At 47.2% G+C, this 24,952-nt stretch overlaps 2 protein-coding genes across 2 annotated transcripts; both read right to left on the bottom strand.

Annotated features, from left to right (window-relative positions):
- Positions 1-2,322: 2,322 nt before the first annotated feature.
- On the bottom strand, positions 2,323-5,884 carry LOC123402263 (receptor-like protein EIX2). The gene has a single exon (XM_045096163.1). It carries the CDS (start codon positions 5,612-5,614, stop codon positions 2,699-2,701), a length of 2,916 nt encoding a protein of 971 aa, XP_044952098.1. The 5' UTR covers positions 5,615-5,884; the 3' UTR covers positions 2,323-2,698.
- Positions 5,885-10,298: 4,414 nt separating this feature from the next.
- On the bottom strand, positions 10,299-13,334 carry LOC123402267 (receptor-like protein EIX2). The gene is made up of 2 exons (XM_045096168.1): positions 12,773-13,334; positions 10,299-11,296 (listed from the first exon to the last, which is right to left on the bottom strand). Exons 1-2 carry the CDS (start codon positions 13,257-13,259, stop codon positions 10,383-10,385), a joined length of 1,401 nt encoding a protein of 466 aa, XP_044952103.1. The 5' UTR covers positions 13,260-13,334; the 3' UTR covers positions 10,299-10,382.
- Between the last annotated feature and the right edge of the window lie 11,618 nt (positions 13,335-24,952).

The raw sequence follows: 24,952 nt of genomic DNA, 5'->3' as shown, positions 1-24,952 counted from the left end.
CCATACCTGTAATAGGGAATAAAATTGAACCATGGAACTGTATATATAGTTAGCAGCATGGCAGCGGTGGTTTGGGCCTAGCTATGACAGCCCGAGACCGACGTTTCAGAAGATTTCCTTTTTTTTCCGTCTTCGTCGTGTGTCTATTTTCTTTTGTCGCATATCGTTCCTAAACATTTTCACAGAAAATGATTGAAAGGAAGATAGAAAAGGATGGATGGGGAAAAATTGCAGAGGAGAAATGGGAGAGCATACCATAAAAAATAATATTTTTACATGTCAAGCCACATGCAAAAATTCAATTAATCATTGGTCAATCTAACTTTTGGAACATTGAAATGTAGGGTACACAAGAGAAGATTTTTATAGAAGAAATTCCACGACACCATTGGGAACAGAACAATTGCCATCTTACATCTTTCAAAAATTTCAATATATATAATGCGACATTTCAGAGAAGTTTTGGAGGAAAGCGAACATGAAGTGTGCACATGCATTTTTGTTTCTTTGCGTTATTACGGCCCTGTTTGGAACCACCCAGATTATATAATCTGGTTTTTATAATCTATTGTATTTCCAAACAGGACAGTTTATATTATAGATTTTATAAACTAGATGACCAGATTATTATAATCTCATAATCTCCTCTACCCCAGCTAAAATGAGATTATGGATTACAAATGACGTGTTATCCTTGTAAACTTCAAGTGAATTACGCAGTGCCACCGTCACTTTCCTATTTTTCCTTGTAAACTGAGGGCAAACATGTCATTGTACAATTTAAAAGCTGGTTTACAGTTTATATAATCTGGCCTCCAAACATGCCCACCTGGATTATTTTTATAAACCAGATTATATAATATATGTTCATAATCCAGATTATTATAATCTATTATGGTTCCAAACAGGGCCTACATTAGACCTTAATTCCAACATTCTCCTATTCTGATATCTGTTTAATTCATGTGTGAGGATGACCTTGGTAGATGTCATAGGTTTCCAAAGCATTGTCCTTTTGTGCTATATTTTGAATATAATTGATTTGTGGGCCAAAACATGTAGGAAACCAATAATGAATATAACAATATATTTTACATTTGTGGGCCAAAACATTGTCCTGCGCAGCCATCACCGGCAAGGACGGAGGAGTCGCCGACGACGGAGCCCGCAGCGCCAGAACGCGTCGCGCTCTCCCTGATGGCGACGGGAAGCCATTATTCGATCGCAAGCCGCCTCCAGCCCTAGCGATCGAGGCTTTGTTATCGATAGCGATCGTTTCTTTTTCTGTTACCGCCGGACTCTCATGGTCAGACGACACCTTAGAGCGTGCGTTCGGGCTCACGTTCGTGCACAACTGGGCCGTGTACCCAGCTGTGACGGGCCCAATGCTAGAAACCGACCCATCACGACCCAGCAGAGCGTTCAAACGAGCCTCCCGCACCTCACGGATCCTTGGATCCCGATCGGCCGGAGCTGCCGTCGTCGGTCACGACGGCCCCGCCGGTCGGTTGTTTTTTCGTCGGATCGGTACCTTCTTCCACGTGTTGAGGAAGTCTGCTAGAGTAAGCACTGGCAATTGCACCTTCGGTAATGTACCCTTCCATGGCCGCACCGCAGATGCCGATGTTTGCCCGGTGAACGATGCGGCGGAGGACCTCCACCCTGTCGTCGCCTAGTCCATCCCAGGCGCTGTCGTTGGGAGGGACAACCTCGTTGATGCAGTTTGCCACATGCTTTTCTGAATATCCAACCTGTATAGATTCCCAAATTAGGTCTGACGGCGTCGGCGAACTCACCTCCGGCTGATTGAGATCGTCGTCATCATCCTCATCGTCGTCTGTAAGCACCCAAAACCGGCCACCCACCCGCCTGTGACCTCCAGGCCGGGGGCTAGCGGCGGCGGCGGCCGGGGCCATCAGTCGCCCTGTCGCCCTCTCAGTTCCAATCTGATGTGGGTTACAAATATGTTACTATAAAGCAGAGGCAGACAACTGACACAGTTCGACAGTTTGACAATGGTCAGACTGAACCAAATAATCCAACAGAGATGAAGCTTTGAAGTTGTAGTCAAGTGAGCAGTCTACGTCATCTGTAAAAATACATCGAACGGTTCTGTGCAAAAACAGAGACCATAGTACTGCCTGGGTTCTTCTCAAAATCAGAATTGAGCATCTTCTAGGCAAGAACAAAATCATCATCATTCTTGCCATCACCGGTTTCACCCTCCATATCTTTGCCATTTGAGTTATGCCCGGGGTATCAATGTTTACTGTGGAATTAATATAAAAAAGAAAAGCGCCAACAACAGAAGACACATAGAAATCACATCATATACACAAACCTCAGTTGATGGCACGCACCTAGAATTCATAGGTGTGCATGACTAGTTCCAATACAATGCACCTTTGAATACATACATGTGTGTGACTTGTTCCAGTACAATACACTGGAATATCAATTGATACATTCATGATAAATCTCCAGAGTATGTCAAATTACATGTCTAGTACAATACAATACGAAAAACAGCATACCAATCTCAGTCCATGGAATGCACCTTGAATACATATCCTGACTAGTACTAGTAGTCTAGTACAATACCTAAACATTGACTTATACATTCATGATAAATCTCAAAAGCATTTACTGAATTATATGAGAGCAAACCAATAACCTGTGCTGGTCATCTCATCTCCTTCTACCCATTAATTTTACCTCTCAAGGAAGCCGAGGTAACAGCCACTTGCACATAAGCCCAATCATACAAGCTGTCGCAGAACGAGTACCAAGCAGTTCTCCATCTCCTCTTGAACAAGAAGGTGCACAAGACCACCCAGAGACCCATCATATATCCAGAACCCGAGGCAAGGAAAAATGAAACCATGTTGCCGCTTGCATCTCCCTGGTGCTCTCGAATAGCTAGCTTGGCCTGTGAACAATTCCACGAGAGAGGAGGACCGCAGAGGCCCGGATTGCCGATATAAATAGATGCCGGGTCTTCGAGTGTTTGCAGTTGATTTCCTGTTGGTATCTTTCCTCTCAGATTGTTGTAGGACAGGTTCAAGCGACTGAGTGACATGAGAGCCGATAAGCTTGGAGGTATTTCACCAGACAAATCATTGTGTGATAGGTCGAGTGACTCCACTTGAATTAAGGCACCAACATTGTCAGGGATTTTTCCATCGAATTTGTTCCATGATAGGTTCAGGTTCTTCAGTTCCACAAGATTGCCGATTTCTTCAGGAATCTCTCCAGTAAGACTATTACAAGATAAATCAAGATTGAACATGTATATGATCTCTCGTGTATAAAATCTCTCTTGACCTTTCGTGAGTATCGTGAAATTCTCAGTATAGTCAATTTCTTGATATGCAATACTTCCTCTTTGAGTAGCTAATGCATTCTCAAGATCAAAAACGTTATTGCTTGTTCGTGTCATGCCTGTCCAATTAACAATAGATGTCGGTATGATCCCTGATATATTATTGTAGGCAAGGTCCAAATTCTGAAGATCAACAAGCTTCGTAAGCTCGACAGGAATGTGACCACGAAACATATTGGATCTCAGTCCTAAGAAAGACAAAGATGACAGCTTCTCCCCAATCCATGGTGGTAAAGCCCCAGAAAATTGATTGTGTCCGAGATCAAGAAAGATGAGTTGTGGGCATTTTCGCAAAAGCAAAGGAAAATCACCCGAGAGGTTGTTGTCTCTTAAGCTTAGATTAACAATGCTCAGATCTGGCATATTTGTGCTGGACTTGTCGACTAGGCAATCAGTAATTGATCCATTGAGGTTATTTCTTGATAGATTTAACTTCCGCAATAATCGCAACTTGCACAAAGAAGATGGAATGGCCCCAGAGATCATGTTGTCATATAGAAAAAGTGTTTCAAGCCCTGGAGCTCCAAAGTCTAATGGTAGTGGCCCAACTAGATTGTTCCAACTGAGATCCAGGTCGGTTAGATTGATGGGAAGTTTAGGTATTGGACCACCAAGCTGGTTAGAACTGAAATCCATTACCTTTGCTCTCATAAATTCCATTGTTGATGGGAGCACTCCTGTAATTTGATTATTTCGAATATTCAGATACTCTAGTGAGGAAGTTGCTATCCAAAACCAACCTGGTACCATGTCATTTATGCTTGCGTATGATATATCAAGACTCACCACGGGTGTTTGCCATTTAAGCCACATTGGGAATTTAGGCCCTAGCTGACAGGACTGAAGTTCAATCCAATTTAGGCTGAAAGGAGGAACCCAAGTTGGACTCACTGTGATGGCAATGGAGTTGTCTGACAATATCAATTTCTCTAACATAGCTAGACGTGATAAATGGCCTTCATGCATGACACCGTCCAGGTTATTAGAGCTAAGGTCCAACATCGTTAGCTGTTTGAGATCTCCTATCCACACCGGGACATGACCAGTGAGTTTGTTCTCAGCAAGAACCAGCCATCTCAAGTTTCTCAAGGGCTCTACTATTGTAGTCGGCAGGCTTCCAGTCAGATTGCTATCCAGTAGAACCAAGTCTTTTAGTTTATTCTGTGAACAGTTTGGTAATCGATGGAATAACTCTGCTATACTCCCGTTTATATTGTTCAGAGAAAAATCTAATGTATCCAAATTACATAGGTTCTTTAAGTTGGATGGTATCATGCCCACAAGGTTGTTAGCTTGTAACCGAAGCTCCACAATCGAGGTCATATTACCTATCTCGTCCGGAAACGGGCCATAGAAACCACTAGACGAGATATATAGATTTTTTAGGCCAGTTAGATCCCAAAACCAGTTAGGGATGCTACGCTTATGGAAGTTGTTGCCCGCAAGGTCGAGTGTTTCAAGAGATGTCAAATTTGAGAACTGAATAGAATCAGGGCTACTTCTAAGTTGGCAATTGACAAGACGGAGAACTTTCAGAGTTGGAAGCATGTTCACAACCGGAAGCCAGTGAACAATTGCACTGAGGTTCACCCCAGTCATATCCAGGTGCTCAACCGAAGTTAACTGGGATAACCAGGTGATATCAGTGGAATATGTGTCTGAGTAGGAGTCAAGATTTAGGTACCGTAAGTTGGAGAGATTACCCAGCTGCGGTGGTATCCTTCCAATGAACTGTGAGCTTGATAGGTCGAGATATCTCAGCTGATGGAGAGAACCCATGAACTCCGGTATTTGCATCTCATCAAACCCGTTGTAGCTGAGGTCGAGATACCGTAGGTGTTGTAAACGAAGCAACGAGGAGCTTATGTTACCTGCTAGCACCTCCCTTTTCTCCCCATAACTTCTTATGTTGCCTCCTAGCACCTCCACAAAATCAGGGCCTCGGAGATCGAGCTTGACAACATGGCCGGTTCTGTTGCTGCAGTAGACGCCCTTCCACCGGCAGCAGTCGTCACCCTTCCAAGACGAAAGGAGGTTGGCAGGGTCTGATAGGCCTGCCCTGAAGGCAAGAAGGGCAGACCTCTCACCGGCAACACAGCTGGCGACCGCATCGTTTGGATGCAGGGCAGATAATGTGTCCTCCGTGGTGCTCTTGGCTTGAGTGAACAAGAGCAAGGCTATGGCTATTTGGATGCAGGAGAAGTGAAGTGTGTCCATTGGAGATTTTGCCATGTGAACATGTGGTCTTCTTTTCTCCCGATTCAGGTATATATGTTCTTCTTGAGAGTTGAGATAGGAGACCAATGAGGAATTTCATGGAAGGCGCTGAGCGCAGTTTTTCCACAACTAGTCGGCTTGAGGGTCCACATATATAGTACTATCATAGACTTTGGGTCTTTGGAATTTAATTGGAAATCGCTGGATGGTACTGGAGCATCAATTGACAACGGTGTGAAGCCAAGTGCAGATTTTCCACAACTACTTGGCTTAAATTTAATGGAAGTCGCTAGATGGTACTGGAGCCAAGTGCAGTTTTTCCACGACTACTTGGCTTGAGGGTCCAGGTATTACTGTCATGGACTATGAATTATTGGGAATGAAAATTAGAATATATATGTAATCCGAAATGTAAATATTCTAAGAATACTTACAGGACAAGTGGTGAGTTCCGTTGGTAAGAGAGATCCCACCATCACCCATCTAGGGCCAAAATCAAGATTGATCTGAAAGAAACAAATCCAAATATTCGAGACGGAGAATACTTACAGGACAAGAAGGAAGGCTACAGCTGGGGCAGGGGAATGTGGAAGGGGGCGACCTTGCGATCTGGAGGCTGGCGGTGCCGGCGACGACGACGACGGAGACGCCGTCGAGCGGATCCGCCGGAAGAACTCTCCGTGACACGCCTCCTTCCTGCTTCCCAGCGGCTGCCCCGCCGCCTCGGCTACTCTGCCGGCGCAGGTCGGCGGGCATGTCGGAGTGAGCAGATCTACCCGTGCTGTCTCTTTTTGTTTTACATAGAAAATGCATTAATATCGATTACAACTGGCCTTTCTATTCCAAACACATCAAAGATATACTCCCTCCCTCCGTTCCTAAATATAATTAATCTTTTAAAATTTTTGCTAAGAGACCACATACAAATCAAAATGAATGAATCTATATTTTAAAATATGTATATATACATTCGCATTTAGTTTTTTAATAAAATCTTTAAAAAAACTTATATTTAGAAAGGGGGAGTACACAGCTGAAAAAACAGAAGAAATAAGACTGTCCCAGTCATCAATTACTAGCATCAGCAACACTCTAACGACCCCAAAAACAATATCCAAATTACGAAAAAGTTCTTCAAAACTATGCCTTGAATAAGGAATATAATGCATAAGCATTGTCGTTGTTTGGTCGAAGATCTTAGATTTTCGTCTCAGAAAAGTTTGAAATCATTGAAAAACAATGTCTTCAACATTCATCAAGGTTATTGTCAAGTACAACCAATAAAGTCAACCTTAGGCTTTTACCCTCAGAATTGATACTTGGTACTTGAGAAACACCAAAAAAAGCAGTCCTCGAGTGTTGTCACCCCTGCTTGCCGAGGAAGATGATGCAAGTAACCAAACACCTCGCACATAGTTTTCTCCGCATTCAATACATCCTTTCACCAAAGCTTCATGACCTCCATCTATGCCTTAGAAATCTTGACTTGGACATGTCTCATGACACAAACAAAGCTTCGCGTAGCACCCTCTTGATGCCGTGCTGGTTGATAATATGAGTGCCCATGATTGAAACCTTTCCAATCTAGATATCCAGGGGCAACATACAATAATCCAATAGATCTCCGACATGAAGATCAAAACTCGTGAGCGGTCAGATACAAGAATGCCGACATCCGATAGAAAGACGACTTGGCGAAAGAAGAGTGCTAGGGCCAAACCACCACTGTCGTGCTGCTAACTCCACCAGCCGACGACCACGGCGGAGCCGGCCGCCTGTGACACCGCCGCCCTCATCACGCCTCGCTTGAGCAGCTAGATCGCCCCGTCTGCTGTCCGACGACTCCGACCGCCTATCGGTACACCACCTCGACACTTGGCACACCTCGTCATGCTGTTGTCGTCGACAAGCTCCGGCGTGTGACCACGTTGTTGCGCTTGCCGCCAGCGTTGCATCCAGGTCCGTTTGCATCGGCCCATGCCAAAGGCCCTACGCGAGGAGACGAGACCACCCTGCCGTCGCTGGTGCCGACTGGGCTTGGCTTGGCCGCGCCTGGTGACGAGGGAAGGGAGGGAGGAGGAGGTGGATCCCCTGGGGCGGCGTCTGGTTTACCTCCGGTGACACATATGCAATAACATGTGTACTTAGCCACTTATGCAAGTGAAGGAACCTGTGCTAGATGTGGGGCAACTCAAATTAACTGAAGCAATACATGTTAATAAAATAAACATGACACTTAGATCGTCAGCTTACGTGGCTGAAATGTACCCCAAAATCCAATAAACACACACACAGAAGGATGCACAACAGCACTTGGGCAGAAATATAACACGGTCATTACCATAGGGGGGGTTACAGTTCGACAATCCGACAATGATCAGGCTCAACCAAATAATCCAAGAGCACTGAAGCTTTGAAGTAGTAATGAAGCGATCAATCTATGTCATCTGTAAATGAGATAATGGACGTGAGTATGAGTATAAAAAACATCAGATTTTTTTTTTGAAAAGGAGGAAACGAGCCCCCGGCCTCTGCATCAATCGATGCATGCAGCCATATTATTAAAAATCCAAAGTAACAAAATAGTTCGAGATAGGCCTGAAGGCTGAAAAATAAGATGGATCTGAAACTAAACAAACTCTTAAGAAACACGCACATCCGGCGTAACTAATAGCAGACTACGATGCCTATACACCTAGTCTATTACTAGCACGCCATCCAAACCGGTTGAAGATAACACGTGCGACCATCTCCCACCGGTTGCACCCAGTAGCCATAACCTCCCTGTTGTCTGCAAGACTGAGTGATGACCACGTACGGATCCAGGACGTTGCTCGGAATATGACCTGCAAAAAATTGTTGAATTTCTTACCATTAAATATTATGTCGTTTCTGGTATTCCATATAGCCCACAAAAGAGCACATATCCCTATTCTAATAAGTCTAGATAGTTTAACGTCCACTCCATTGAGCCACGTTGTAAACATTGAATTGATGCACGTAGGTGGGATCACGTTAAAGGCTATATGGATAGTGCGCCAAAGTAGTTTTGCGAGGGGGCAGTCCAAAAACAAGTGTCTGATAGTTTCATGTTGATCACAATAACAACAATTGGATCTACCTCTTCAACTACGCTTAATTAAATTATCTTTGGTTAATACCACACATTTTATATGTAGATGGTTCTATGCAGGAGTAACAAACAAAATAGAGACCACCTCTTTCCATGAAGACCTCAGCAGGAGCAAAAAATGACTTCCATTTTCTCTCCATAGTATTTTTCTAGGTTCTTCACAAGTATTGTTCTTGAAGAATCAAACATCTTCCAGGCCAGAACAAAATCAGAATCAGCTTCTATCACCGGTTTCACCCTCCTTATCTTTACCGTCTGAGTTTTGCCCGAGGTATCAGTATTTACCATGGGGTAAAAGCACATTGAAAAAGAATCATAAATTATTAAAAAAAGCACTAACAACCGAAAAGTATCCTTAAAATCAAAGTCTTCATGTGGTTTGTGCACAAGAAGGTGATTCTCACTAAGAGTAATCTGGCTAAACGCAATTGAGGGAGGGGGGATACACGATGTAGCTTCTGTGATAATGAGGAAAACATTAAACATCTTTTTCTCCAATGTCCACTTGCGATAATTCTATGACAGACAGTTCGTATAGCCTTTAACATTATGCCTTCAGATAGCAAGACACGTTGTTTGGAACGTGCCTCAAACGCATTTGTATAGGAGTATGTGCACTTCTTTAGAGTATATGGAACACATATAAATTGTTTGCAGGTATTACACAGAGCATCGGCGTTGATCCGTACATGATTATTACTCACTCCTACAGAAACCAAGGAATTGTGATGCACCTTTTTGCGGAAACCGGAGACCCATCACATATCTGTACATGATCATCACTCACTTATGGTTCTAGATATGTGATGCACCTTCTTGTTCAAGAGGATGGTACTATAAAGCAGAGGCAGACAACTAACACGGTCATTACCACAGGGGGGATACAGTTTGACAATTCGACAATGGTCAGGCTCAACCAAATAATCCAAGAGAGCTGAAGCTTTGAAGTGGTATTGAAGCGAACAATATGTCATCTGTAAATCAGATACTCGGACATGGGTACAAAAGCATCCAACGACTATATGCAGGAATAACAAACAAAAACAGAGACCACCCCACTCCGCCAGTCGATGGACGAACCTAGAATTCATACATGTGCATGATTAGTTCGAGTACAATGCACCTAGAATACACACGTGTGCGTGACTTGTTCCAGTACATACACGGTAATATAGATTGATACATTCATGATAACACTTTTGCTTCGGTACAACCCCCTCCCCACAAAACGTATAAAGGAGAATGTATATCCACCTCGTATTGTACATTATAGGCCGCCGTACGTATATCCACCTCATATAGTATACGTATGACGGCCTATACTGTATAATACAAGGTGGGTATACATTCTCCTTTATACGTTTTGTGGGGGAGGGGGTTGTACCGGAGCACACCTCTCATGATAAATCTCCAGAGTATATCAAATTACATGTCTAGAGCAAGCCAACAAGCAATGCTGGTTCTAGTACAACACAAAAAACAGCATACCAATCTCAATCGATGGCATGCACCTTGAATACATACATATCCTGACTAGGTCTAGTACAATACTCGAACATCCATTGGTACATTCATGAAAAATCTCCAAAGCGTTTATTAAAGTACATGAGAGCAAACAAAGAGCCAGTGCTGGTGATCTCATCTCAGCTTCTACCCATTAATTCTACCTCTAAAGGAAGCCCAGGTAACAGCCACTTGCACATAAACATGGTCATACAAATTGTCGCACAGCGAGTACCAAGCAGCTCTCCATCTCCTCTTGAACAAGAAGGTGCAAAAGACCACCCACAGACCCATCACATATCCAGACCCGGTGGCGAGGGAAAACGAAACCATGTCGCTCATTGCATCCCCCTTGCGCTCTCTGGTAGTTGGAACTTGCTCGGGATGTGAACAATTCCATGAGAGAGGAGAACCGCAAAGGCCCGGGTTGCCGATATAAATAGATGCAGGGTCCTCAAGTGTTTGCAGTTGATTTCCTGTCGGTATCTTTCCTCTCAGATTGTTGTAGGACAGGTTCAAGCGACTCAGTGATGTGAGAGTCGATAAGCTTGAAGGGATTTCACCGGACAAATCATTGTGCGATAGGTCAAGTGACTCCACCTGCATTAAGGCGCCGATATTCTCAGGGATTTTTCCATTGAATTTGTTCCATGATAAGTTTAGGCTCTTCAATGCTACAAGAGCGCTGATTTCTTCGGGAATCTCTCCCATAAGACTATTACAAGAAAAATCAAGATTCACCATATATATGATTTCTCCTGTATATAATCTCTCTTGACCTTTCGTCAGTACTGTTAAATTCTCGGTATAGTCAACTAGGTAATTGCCAGCCGAATATACTCCAGCAGAGAATGCATCCCGAAGATCATCATTGTCTCTTCTTTGTGTCATGCCTGTACAGTTAACAATAGATCTCGGTACGCTCCCTGATAAGTTATTGTAGGCAAGGTCCAGATATTGAAGATCAACAAGCTTCGTAAGCTCGACTGGAATTTGACCATGAAACATATTGGATCTCAGTCGTAAGAATGACAAAGATGATAGCTTCTCCCCAATCCATCCTGGTAAAGTCCCAGAGAACTGATTATTGCTGAGATCAAGAAAGATGAGCTGTGTACATTTCTGCAGCAGCAAAGGAAAATCACCCGAGAGGTTGTTGTCTCTTAAGCTTAGATTAACAATGCTCAGGTCTGTCATGTTTGTGCTGGACTCATTGACTAGGCAATCGCTAATTGATCCCTTGAGGTTATTTTTTGATATATCTAACAAGCGCAATGATTGCAACTTGCACAAAGAAGATGGAATGGCCCCAGATATCATGTTGTCATATAGTAAAAGTGTTGCAAGCCCTGGAGCTCCAAAGTCTAATGGTAGTGGCCCAACTAGATTGTTCCGACTGAGATCCAGGTCGGTTAGATTGATGGGAAGTTTAGGTATTAGACCACCAAGCAGGTTAGAACTGAAATCCATTTCTCTTGTTCTCATAAATTCCATTGTTGATGGAAGCACTCCTGTAATCTGATTATTTCGAATGTTCAGAGAGCCTACCGAGGAAGCTGCTATCCAAAACCAATCCGGTACCATGTCATTTATGCTTGTGTTTGATATATCAAGACTACTTGCATGTTTTTGCCATCTAAGCCACATTGGGAATTTAGGCCCTAGCTGACAGGACCGAAGTTCAATTATTACTAGACTGAAAGGAGGAACCCAAGTTGGGCTCACCGTGATGGCTATGGAGTTGTCTGATAATCTCAATTCCTCCAACATCTCTAGACGTGATAAATGGCCTTCATGTATAACCCCGTCCAGGTTATTAGAGTCAAGCCCCAAGTCTGTCAGTTGTGTGAGCTCTCCTATCCACACCGGGACATGACCAGTCAGTTTGTTATCACTGAGATACAGCACGCTTAGGTTTTTCAAGGGCTCTAGTAGTGTAGTCGGTAGGCTTCCAGTCAGATTGCTTTCCGGTAGAAACAAGTCTTTTAGTTTATTTTGTGAACAGTTTGGTAATCGATGGAACAACTCTGCTATACTCCCGTTGATATTGTTCCCCAAAGAAACCAATCCCTCCAAATTACATAGGTTCTTTAAGTTGGATGATATCATGCCCACAAGGTTGTTTTTTGACAAATCAAGCTCCACAATCGAGGTCATATTACCTATCTCGTCCGGAAACGGGCCATAGAAACCATTAAACGAGATATCTAGATATTTTAGGCTAGTTAAATCCCAAAACCAGTTTGGTGTGCTACTCCTATGGAAGTCGTTGTCTGAAAGGTTGAGTGTTTCAAGAGATGTCAGATTTGAGAACTGAATAGAATCAGGGCTACTTCTAAGTTGGCAACCGACAAGACGGAGAGCTTTCAGAGTTGGAAGCATGTTCACAACCGGAAGCCAGTGAACAATTGTACTGAGGTTCACCTGAGACATATCTAGGTGTTCAAGGGAAGTTAACCGTGACAACCAGCTGATATCAGTGGAATATGTGTCTGAGTAGGACTCAAGATTTAGGTACCGTAAGTTGGAGAGATTACCCAGCTGCGGTGGTATCCTTCCAATGAACTGTGAGCTTGATAGGTCGAGATATCTCAGCTGATGGAGAGAACCCATGAACTCCGGTATTTGTATCTTGTCAAACCCGTTGTCGCTGAGATCGAGATAGCGTAGATGTTGTAAACCAAGCAAGGAGGAGCTTATGTTGCCTGCTAGCGCCTGCCTGTAATCATCAGAGCCTTGGAGATCGAGCTTGACAACATGACTGGTTCTGTTGCTGCAGTAGACACCCTTCCATCGGCAGCAGTCATCGCCCTTCCATGACGAAAGGAGGTTACCAGGGTCTGATAAGCCTGCCCTGAAGGCAAGAAGGGCAGACCTCTCACCGGCGACACAGCTGGGGACCGCATCGTCTGGATGCAGGGCAGATATCTCCTTTGTGGTGCTCTTGGCTTGAGTGAACAAGAGCAAGGCTATGGTTATTTGGATGCAGGAGAGTTGAAGCATGTCCATGGATGCTTTAGCCATGGATGTATGCTCTTCTTCTTCCTTTTGGGGGTCGGATATATGTTTTTCTTGGTGTAGCACACCCCATGTATGTGTGATATATATGTAATTCCAACTCCTGGTGCCACCTCGACCACAAAAAAAGAGAGTAATTCCTTGTGCCGAGTGTTGAATTTTCTGTGACTGTTGAATTCCAACTCCTGCTGACTGTTGAATTTTCTGTGATGGTTAACTGCTTACAGCGACATCAGAGGCGAAATTTCTTGAGCCTGATTGTCGTTTATAGACAGGCACATGATTGGTGCTACGTGTGAACTTTAACACCGGTCAGTGGCAGGAGAAGACTGACCATTTCTCGATGGTCCAGGACGGATTGCGGGGTGGCTGTAAGCGACCCATTGGAAGAACTCCCCTGCAACCTGTTAGTCTGTATATAACCGTATATGACTTGTACTGTATCTCTTGGTACCTCTATATAATAAGATAGCCGCACCCACGATTAGGGTGTCGAGCAGTTCCTCAAACACATTGTTTAACATGGTATCAGATTAGGTTACGATGTCGCCTTCCGCTGCCCTACCCCTAGACGCCGCCGCCGCCTCATCCGCAGCGCCGGCCCTAGCCGCTGCTGCCGCTCCTCCCGCTGCAACGGCCTCCGCCTCTGCTTCGCCCTTCCTCGCCTCCAATCCCCTCGCGTGGTGGCAGCCTCGATCCCCGGCTCAGCCCTCGCTGGGATCGGTTCAGCCGCCGCCTGCCGTCGGGCCTGGTGCGGGGGGCGATCCGCCACCGCCGGCCTCCTCCGGCGGCCCGTCTGCCTCGACCAACGTGGCCGCGCCACCACCCCCTCGTGGCCCCGCGCCCGTCCCCTCCGGCTCCCACTCGACGCCAACCCACGGCGCCCCGCCCGCGCTGACCTACGGCGCGCCTCACGCGTCGGCCTACGGCGCCCCGCCCGCGTCGCACTACGGCCCCCCTGCCTATGGGGCCCCATCGACGCCGCCGTCCTCCTGGTTGGCGCCTCCCTACGGTGCGCCGCCTATGCAGCCCTACGCCGCACCTCCGGTGCCGCACTACGGGGCCCCACCTGTGTCGCCCTATGGGGCCCTACCTGCGCCGACCTACGGCGCCTACCCATCGTCAGCGTATGATGGTGTGGCGCCTGCTGCTCCTGCACCGTCCCTGGAGACGGCGCCACCATCGGCTCACGCTGATCATGCCGCGACGCCGTCGCCCTTCTACTTCTCGCACCTCATCCCGGTGCAGTTCACGCCCGACAATTACTTGTCTTGGCGTGCACAGGTGCTGCCGCTCCTTCGGAGCCGCTACCTGGAGGGTTACGTCGACGGCACCCTTCCGTGCCCGTCGGTGTATCATCCAGCGTACCATACGTGGGTGGCCCAGGATCAGGCCATCCTCTCTGCCATCCAGTCGTCGCTCACCCCGAGCGTCTCGTCGCTGGTCCTCTTTGCCTCTACGTCGCAGGATGCGTGGACGGCGCTCCACACCAGCTTTGCCTGTCAGTCTCATGCTCGTGCTCATGCTATCCGCACTGAGCTGGGCGAGACGAAGCTCCGTGACAGCAGCATCACGGACTACTTCAACAAGATGACTGGCCTCTCCGACACGCTGGCCTCCATTGGCCAGCCGCTTCGCCCCGAGGACTTCACCACCTACGTCCTAAACGGCCTCAACGACGACTATGATAATCTCATTGAAAACATCAATGGTCGCGACGTTCCTCTTCAGCCTCGTGAGCTCTTCTCATGCCTCCTCGGCCGCGAACAGCGCATCAAAGCGCGCATGCCTCCCCGAGCTTCTCCACCGCCAACGCCGCAGCCCGCGGCAAACCTCAGAAGCCGCCAGCTGGCGGCAAGCCGGCGACCGCCCCTCAGCAGCAGCCCCGCGCCGCTGCGCCTTCCGTCACTGGCGGGGGTCGCCCGTGCACCGTATGCACCTGTTGCGACGCTGAGCAAGCTTGCCAACTGTGCGGTCTTGAGGGTCACATCGCCTCACGTTGTCATCGACGCTTAAAAAAGGACTTCCTCGGCATTGGAAACAATGGCAAAGGCAATGACAAGCAGGCAGCCGCTGCTGTGGCGGGCACCGAGCACGGGCACACTCCGTCCTACTCCATTTATCCAGCATGGTACATGGACACGGGAGCTACCAATCACCTGACGAGTGAGATGGGCAAGCTCTCCACCCAGGAGTCATACCGCGGTCATGATCAGGTTCACACCGCCAACGGAGCAGGTATGCACATCTCACATCTTGGTCAGGCCGCTCTTCTTACACACAATTCCAGAAGACTGCACCTTCGTAATGTTCTTCGTGTTCCTTCTGCTACACGTAGTCTGTTATCTGTTCCTCAGCTTACTCGTGATAATCCTGTCTTCGCTGAATTTCACCCTTTCTTCTTTTATATTAAGGATCGGGACATGAGAGTCGTTCTGCTTAGAGGTCGTCTTCGCCATGGCCTTTATGCGCTTGATGCGCCACCTGCACCTCCTGCGCCGCATCCCCCCAGGTGTTCACTGGTGTTCGCGTGTCATCTTCACACTGGCATGCGCGCCTTGGTCATCCTGCTGCTCCCATAGTTCGTCATGTCCTGCATCGTCATGAACTTCCAGTTGTGTCCAATAAAATTGCTGAAACTGTCTGTGATGCCTGTCAGCAAGGCAAGAGTCATCAGCTTCCGTTTTCTGAGTCTAGTCGTGTCGTTAAACAGCCTCTTGAGCTAGTGTTTTCTGATGTATGGGGTCATGCCCAAACGTCTGTCAGTGGCCATAATTATTATGTCAGTTTTATTGATGCTTACAGTCGGTTTACGTGGCTTTATCTTATCAAGCGTAAATCTGATGTGTTCGATGTTTTCATTCAGTTTCAAGCACATGTTGAGCGTCTCCTTAAGCATAAGATTCTTCATGTTCAGTCGGATTGGGGGGTGAATATCATCATCTCAATTTGTTCTTTAATAAGCTTGGGATCTCGCACCATGTGTCTTGTCCTCATACACATCAGCAGAATGGCGCCGCTGAACGTAAGCATCGCCATCTTGTAGAAACTGGCCTTACTTTACTAGCTCATGCCTCCGTTCCATTTCGGTTTTGGAGTGATGCTTTCTCCACAGCCTGTTTTTTAATAAATAGGCTTCCTTCACGACTCTTGCAAATGAAAACTCCTCTTGAACTCTTGCTCAATGAACTCCTAGACTATACTTTCCTGAAGGTTTTTGGATGTGCATGTTGGTCTCACCTTCGTCCGTACAATAAACATAAGCTAGAGTTTCGGTCTAAAAAGTGTGTTTTTCTTGGGTACAATTCCCTTCATAAAGGGTACAAGTGCCTTCACGTTCCCACCAATCGCGTTTACATATCTCATGATGTCGTGTTTGATGAGAGCGTGTTCCCTTTTGCTGCACTTCCGAACAACTCTACTAATCCTACACCACCTGTGCACTCTGCTTTACCTTCGCCTGATCAATTTGTAGATGTTGCATATGCTCCTATGTTGCTCCCTAACCATGCTGCAGGTATTGGACGTGGTGCTCGCCTTGAGCTTCTGGATGATCAGGCGACCGAATTCGATCATGCTGGTGTCGTCGATCCCGTGCATGGCGCATGCACGCCGGGTCGCGCCCGCCAGCCCGCTACTGTGTCGCCCGTGGCGGTCACGCGTGTGCCGGCCTCGCCTGTGTCGGCCTCCCCCGCGCCAACTTCTCCCGGCCCAGCTTTGCCCGAGCTGGGCTTGCCCGGCCCAGTCTCCCCGGCCACCTCCTCGTCGCCTGGCCCCGTGGCCAGTTGTGACAGCCCGATGCCGACGTTCCAGAAGATTCCCCTCTCTTTCCGTTTTCGTCGTGTGCCTATTTTTCTTTTGTCGCATCATCATCGCATCATTCGCATCATCTGCATTGCATCGGCATCTCCGTTGCCGCCAGTTTTCAAACTTGCATTTGTTAGTAGTTGCCGGTTCGCGTCGTTGTCCGTTTTGAGTCCAACCGCACTCGCACGCGCCCGCGGCACCGTCGTAACTCTGTTCTTAAAGCGTGTATAAAACTTTCTTCAATTAGGCTGGAATTTGTCGTGCGGTATTATTTATTTATAGCTAGGCCGCCTGTCGAATTTCGTCGCGATCGGAGACCGTCTGGTACCCGAACGGTCGACCGTAGCGGCACCGTATTCGGGCTACCGTCGGACGTGTGTCGGTGTTTTAAAATTCGTGCCGCGTCGCCCGTTCTCCCTCTCGTCTCCGGATATCCCCTCTACACGGCCGCGTACCCATTCCCTAGTGCGGAATCGTCCGAATCCAACCCCGCGGTTGGATCCGGAGCGCGATTCCGGTTAACCGAGCCCCCCTCCCCGTTTGTCTATATATTTTCGGACAGCCTCCCTCAAATCCCTCCTTGTTTTCCGCACCCACCTACCCCTAACCCTAATTTTTCCCACCTCTCTCTCCTCCCCAGCCGCCGGGCCCGCCCGAGGCCCATCTGCGCGCCGCCTCCTCGCTGCTCCTGCTCGCAACAGCCCGTGCCTCCTCGCCGCCGGGGCTCGTCCCTCCCTCGCCGGCCAGCAGTCGCCGCTGCCGGAGCACGCCGCCTCAGCGCCGCCCTCGGCCCCCGCGCCGTCCCCGGCCGCCTCCGCCGCCGCTGGCCTCGCCCACCGGCCGGAGTTCCCTGTCGCCTTGCGCCGCTGCTGCAACCCCAGGTCGGGCCGGTGCTTCCCGTGAGCTGCGCCGCCCTCCGCCACTGACAGCCGCCGCCTCAAGGCCGCCACCGGCCAGATCCGGTCAGGATCGGTCCGGGAACGCCATCCCCGTCGCGTCCCGTGCTGGAGTTCGGCCTTGTCGCCATGGCCGCTTCTGCCTGGTGTTCGCGCGAGGACGACGCCGGTTCCAGCGCCCGAACCAGCGCTCCCCTGTGCCTCTTGGGCCGCCCCGAGCCAGCCCAGGCCAGGTGCCCCCGCACTGGCCCAGCTGGGCGCAGCTTCCCCGGCCCACCTCGCCTTCCCCTCGCGTGGGCCGTGCTAGCTGTCTGTTCCCCGCGGCCGGCCCAGCAACCAGTCCGCCCCAACCTTCCCTCATGGGCCCGAGGCCCACCGAGGTGAGTTTCCCCCCTGCGCCTGTTTTTTTTTAAATTTTGTTGTTGTGCTAGATGTGTGGACCTAGTAGTTCGGCCCATTTAGGAGTTTTTAGGGATTTACTTAATTCCAGTAATTAGACGATATTAGATTGTCCGTAGATTTTATTTCGCAAGTCGGTTCGCGGCGTGTAGCATATGTATCTTGACTAGATTTTCGCGTAGAATCCGATTTCACAAATTGCATATTCATTTGAGTTAGTTTAACGTGCCAAACGCCTAGTTTTGCGTGTTGTTTCAATAGGACATGTCCCGTATTTATTTTCCGCGCGAGTTTGAATTGCTCGAATGCCATGATAGAAATGCCTATGTTTTAGGGATCATTTTTGCATGTATTTTAGAGAGGTCAATTGTATTTTTACGTGTAGGGATTTGTCGGTAATTTATTTTCCCGCGTATAGGTGTTTATCTCGCATTAATGTGTGGCATTATTTTGTGTTGCAAACCCCACTTATTTTATATGTTTCCGGGGTAGAAAAATCCCATGGATTTTTCTGTGCAATTAGTTTTAGCTTTCGAGTAAGTTAGTTTGCGAGATATTTTGCGATGTTGCCCTTTTGATTAATTCGTAGGATTTATTCCGTGCGTCGTTTGACGGAGTTGTCAACTAGAGAGTTGATCTCGGATGTTTTGTTTAGCCCCTAGTATTTTTGGTTGCAATAGATATGCATGTTTAGGTGTGTTTTGCTTGCTCTCAAGTTGCTAGAAATAGTGCTGTTTTAGAGGAGCTGAAATATTTCTAAGTCTGGAATCTGTTATATTTTGTTGCTGTCTTGTCTTGCTTGCATCTTGTGATCTGTAGCTCTTTTGAGGTTGGTCCAATGGAGTTAGTTGTACCCCTTGTGTTTCTCTAGCATGCTTTGAATTTTCATGCCATTTGGAGTCCTGTAGCTATAGGTTTTGCTGCTGTCAATATAGCTTCAGGCTGAAAACTGCACTTTTAGGAGGTGTTATTTTCACTAAGTCTGAAATAGTGTGGGGGATGCCATTTTGTGTCTTCTTTTCCTTGTGCTCCTTGCTGCCATGCTAGTTGTTGTTAGCTGTTCGTAGTAGTGCTTCTTGCCCTCTTCCGTGCCATGCCTTGCTTGAGCATATCGGAGTTGGTTTCCCCGTCTCGATAGAGTTCCGCAAGCGAGTCGGATGTGAGGACCCGTTCGACTACGTCGGTTCGTCTGCTTCACGGAGGCATTCTTCTTCCAAGCGGGATCTCAGGCAAGATGATCATTTCCCCAGATACCATTACTATCATTGCCATGCTAGTGTTATCGCTTCTATCGATTATGTCTCGTTGCCTACCACCTGTTAAATTTCAGCCTCTCAACAATGCCATGAAAACCTTCAACCTGTTCAACCTAGCAAACCACTGATTGGCTATGTTACTGCTTGCTTAACCCTGTGTTAGCGTTGCTAGTTGCAGGTGCATTGCTTCCATGTGAAAGCATGGGTTCCTTGTTATATCACCATATTAAATGCTATTTAATTCAATGCACCTATATACTTGGTAAAAGGTGGAAGGCTCGGCCTTTCTAGCCTGGTGTTTTGTTCCACCTTTGCCCCCTTAGTTTCCGGCTACCGGTGTTATGTTCCATAAATGAGCGCTCCTAACACGATCGGGGTTGTTATGGGGACCCCCTTGATAATTCGTTTTAGATTAAAGCTGGTCTGGCAAGGCCCAACATTGGTACTACATTTTCTTAATAACCTAATAATAATGCATAGGGACCCGCCGGCACCCGCGGACTATTTTAATCAACCCCGGGCCAGTGCTCCTCATGAGTGTTGGTCCAAAAGAGAGCAGCTTATTAACGCTACCCGGGGCAACTCGGCGTTTGGCGTGGTAACCATCGCTCATCCATCGTGTCCTGAGAACGAGGTACGCGACTCCTATCGGGATCGTCGACACGTCGGGCAGCCTTGCTGGATTAGTTTTACCTTTGACGAGATATCTTGTGCATCGGGATTCCGGTGATGCTTTGGGTAATCTCAGAGTTGAGGTTTTTCACTAGGGAATCCGACGAGATCGCGAGCTTCGTGATTGAGGATTTCTATGCGGCTTGTGGTAATTTGTGATGGACTAGTTGGAGCACCCCTGCAGGGTTAAATCTTTCGGAAAGCCGTGCCCGCGGTTATGTGGCAACGTGGAAACTTTGTTTAGCACTGGTTCTAGATAACTTGAAGTTAACTTAATTAAAATATGCCAACTGTGTGCGTAACCGTGACTGTCTCTTTCGTGAGTTCTTTCTCTGATCGAGGACACGGTAGGGTTATGTCTGACGTAGGTAGGTGTTCAGGATCATTCATTTGATCATCTGTAGTTCACGTCCGCGATGCGTAGTTCTTCCCCCTCTTATTTCTGGTACTCGTAAGTTAGCCACCAAATATATGCTTAGCCGCTACTGCAACCTCACCACTTAACCATACCTCACTCATTAAGCTTTGCTAGTCTTGATACCTTTGGAAATGAGATTGCTGAGTCCCCTGTGGCTCACAGATTACTACAACACCAGTTGTAGGTACAGGTAAAGATCACTTGATGCGAGCGCGTTGATTGTTCATTTGGAGTTGCTTCTTCTTCTTCTTCTTCATCGATCTAGGATGGGTTCCAGGCCGGCAGCCTGGGATAGCAAGCATGGACGTCGTTCTTCTTTTGTCGTTTGTTTTCGTCCGTAGTCGGACCCTGCTCTTACTCTTGATGATTATGTAATGTACTGATGTGACTTTGATGTAGCATGTGGCGAGTGTAAGCCAACTCTTTATATATCTCATCTTTTTAGTACATGTACTTGTGACGATATCCATTCTTGCGACACGACGAGATGCGCTTCTATCCCTGACGAGGCCCTCGTGCCAAATTGAGGATAGGGTCTCATCTTGGGCATGACACCAGCTCTGCCCCGGCTCCGAGCGGGCCAGCCTCGCCCGGCCCATCATCACCGGCCTCGCCAGCGACGGACGCTGGCCCATCATCGCCAAACACCGCCTCGCCTGCGTCTGGCTCGACGTCGTCACCAGCCTCGTCGCCACCAGCGTCACCTACTGCTGTGGCTCTTCGCCCTCGTACACGCAGTCAGGCTGGCGTCTTTCGTCCAAAGAAGCGCACTGATGGGACTGTTGCATGGATTGCTGCCTGTGTCGCCCATGCCGTTGCTGATCCCACTGCTGAGCCTCGACACTTTCAGGCTGCTCTCGGTATTCCACACTCTGGGGCGCTGCTATGGAGGAGGAATTTCAAGCTCTCCTAAAGAATGATACTTGGCGACTCGTTCCTCATGTTTCTGGGGTCAATATTATTGATTCCAAGTGGGTCTTTAAGGTCAAGAAGCATGTTGATGGTTCCATTGAACGCTACAAGGCACGGTTAGTTGCTAAGGGCTTCAAACAGAGGTATGGTCTTGATTATGAAGACACGTTCAGTCCAGTCATCAAGCCTACTACCATTCGTTTGCTGCTCTCTTTGGCTGTTACTCGCGGATGGTCTCTCCGTCAACTTGATGTGCAGAACGCCTTTCTGCATGGAGTTCTAGAGGAGGAGGTTTATATGCATCAGCCACCTGGTTTTGTTGATCCTGCACATCCTCAGCATATCTGTCGCCTGGTGAAGGCTCTCTATGGACTGAAGCAGGCTCCTCGTACATGGCATGCACGCCTTGGCTCGGTTCTTCGAGCTCATGGTTTTGTTTCCTCCACGGCTGATACATCACTGTTCCTTCTGCAGCGTCCTGAGGTGACGATGTACATGCTGGTCTATGTGGATGATATCATCCTCATTAGCTCGTCTGATGCTGCTGCCGAGCGTCTTGTTTCTTCGCTGAGTGGAGCTTTTGCTGTCAAGGATTTGGGTGCTCTGCACTATTTCCTTGGCTTGGAGGTCTCACGGTCTTCTGCTGGGTTGACTCTCACTCAGCATAAGTACTCTCTCGACTTGTTGCGTCGTGCTGGTATGTTGAAGTGCAAGCATGCTACCACTCCTATGTCTGTCACTGATCTGTTGTCTGCGCTTGATGGAGACCCTCTTTCGCCTGATGATGCTACTGAGTACCGCAGCCTCGTTGGTGGTCTGCAATACCTCACTATCACCAGAACGGATGTCTCTTATGCAGTCAACCGTGTATGTCAGTATCTTCATGCACCCAGGACGTCTCATTGGCCAGCTGTGAAGCGGATTCTGCGCTATGTCTGTCTGACCGCCTCGTATGGCTTGCTCCTTAAGCCTGCTACATCTTGTGAGCTTTCGGCCTTCTCAGATGCAGATTGGGCTGGTAGTCCTGATGACAGGTGATCCACGGGGGGCTATGCAGTATTCTTTGGTACTAATTTGATCGCCTAGAATGCTCGCAAGCAAGCTACAGTATCTCGCGGTAGTACTGAAGCTGAATACAAGGCGGTTGCTAATGCCACAGCTGAGCTCATATGGGTACAGTCTTTGTTGAGAGAGTTGAGAGTCTCTCAAGATCAGCCTCCGATACTTTGGTGTGACAACATCGGTGCTACATACCTCTCATCGAATCCGGTATTCCATGCCCGAACGAAACACATTGAAGTTGACTATCACTTTGTCAGGGAACGTGTTGCACAGAAGCTACTCCGTATCAAGTTCATCTCTTCCAAGGATCAACTTGCTGACATCTTCACGAAGCCTCTTCCACAGCCTCAGTTTGTAGGATGTAGGCACAACTTAACTTGCTTTGTACTTCAGGCCACATTCAAGATTGAGGGAGGGTGTTAGACTGTATATACGTAGCGTGTATGTATATAACTGTATATGACTTGTACTGTACCTCTTGGTACCTCTATATAATAAGATAGCCGCACCCACGTTTAGGGTGTCGAGCAGTTCCCCAAACACGTTGTTTAACACTCCCCTACGACCCCGCCCGCGCGGGCAAGAAGAGAATGAATCTGAGTCTTTTTTTTAAAGGAGGAAGACCTCGGTCTCTGCATCTGGGCGATGCATATAGCCATTTTATTAATTACTAGTACAAATGCCCGTGCGTTGCACCGGGCTAGAAAATGCGGCATTAGTTTTAATAAATGTCAATTATAATGTTAAATGTAAGACGTCTATTTTTGGACGGAAGGAGTTTCTTTTGAAGTTTTAAAACCTCCCCTAATAATAAAATAACCTAATTATGCGGAAAAATCAAAAACAGAACATGTTTACAATATCCGTCTACTCTCAAATATCAAGCACATAATTTATCATATTTTTACCCTAGAATAACATACAAAAATTATAGTGCATGCACATATTTCAAGTCCAATTGTTACTTATTAGCAATACAAATTCAGTACCCTAAGAGTCAGAAAAACAATTAGAGAGAAGATCGGCAACTCTAACCTCCAATGCATTAAGCAATGCAATGTTTGGCAAGACGGTGACCTGATGAGATATATGATTCATGCATTGGCCTATTTTGCCTGGAGGGGTTGCCATAGTTCTTCTCTAATTCAGTCTCAAGCATTCAAAAAGGTTAATTACAATCCCTCCAATTTCGTGATCTGCTGGCTTTCGTTGATACGGATAAACATTCCTTCTTGCATGCAAAATATATGGAACATTAGCATTTTCTGCCTTGCTGATTATAACATGTGCATAGGTTGCTAGCTGCTGCTCTAGATATTGCGAAACTTCCACCAGTCTTCCAGGATGGTCCACAACTCACATGCATCGCTGACAGTGAGTGATCCAATGCACTACTGAAGTGGGTCTTTATATGTTTTGCAACATTTGATACTGACATTATTATCATATCAGACTTGAATTATAGGCACCGAAATGCCCAAATGGCAAGCAGAGCATCAGTTGAGCTCCACACACTCATATATTTCAGGACAAGGTACATTTTAATTGTCAATGGCTCTTTTATTTATAAGTTACAGTAGATAGTATGTACTTCAAGACGAGGGTAGTATGAAATGGCTCAAGTCTGTTCTTGGAGTACATATATCATCTGAGTGACCATAGTGATTATTAATACTGCTCTACACTTCTTACTGTGCAGGCCTGTGGATACTGAAGCTAGAATAGTAAAGATCAAGGCAAATGGTTTCATAGTCTTCGTCCCAAAGTATGGATCTCTCTTCAGTACTCATGGACATCTGATTAAACTGAAAGTGAAACAGTCAAACACTTGAGGCAAAACCAACGCGTCAGAAAAGAACCAAAGATTTATAGTGTCAGAGTAATGATAAAGGAAACAAGCATGAGTATACGGTGTCATACTGTCATTGATCTACGGAATGTATGTATTGCCAAATTTGGCCAGATCAATAAGCATATCATCACAAGAACCATCACTACTCAGAGCAGCATCTTTGTCAGAACAGAGCAAGCAGAGAAGGCTCCCAGAGTTCAGACGAAATTCTCACTCCCAGAGTGCTGCTGAAGGGTCCCAGAGTTCAGAAAGGAGCGCTGAGATGACCGCTGCTCCCGTGGAGATGACCGCTGCTCCGGCGCCGGCGCGGCGCTAGAAGAAGAACTGGCGTAGCTGTGGATTGAACTTGGGATCACGTAGCCCATCCGCTGGTGCTGCTGAATCACGTTGCTGGCGAGGAGATAGTCGTGGCAAACCTCGCGCAA

This window comes from Hordeum vulgare, chromosome 6H, assembly GCF_904849725.1.
Source record: "Hordeum vulgare subsp. vulgare chromosome 6H, MorexV3_pseudomolecules_assembly, whole genome shotgun sequence".
Classification (NCBI taxonomy): Eukaryota; Viridiplantae; Streptophyta; class Magnoliopsida; order Poales; family Poaceae; genus Hordeum; species Hordeum vulgare.
Note: the sequence above shows the minus strand (reverse complement) of the source record. Positions and strands in the feature narration are given on the sequence as shown.

What these genes read in the sequence shown, in the direction of transcription:
- LOC123402263 (XM_045096163.1), bottom strand. Translation starts at nt 5,614, where the DNA reads ATGGCAAAATCTCCAATGGACACACTTCACTTCTCCTGCATCCAAATA.
- LOC123402267 (XM_045096168.1), bottom strand. Translation starts at nt 13,259, where the DNA reads ATGGCTAAAGCATCCATGGACATGCTTCAACTCTCCTGCATCCAAATA. An exon ending in AAGGATACCACCGCAGCTGG is followed by an intron (nt 11,297 to 12,772) that starts GTAATCTCTCCA and finishes GGACTTTACCAG; the next exon opens with GATGGATTGGGGAGAAGCTA.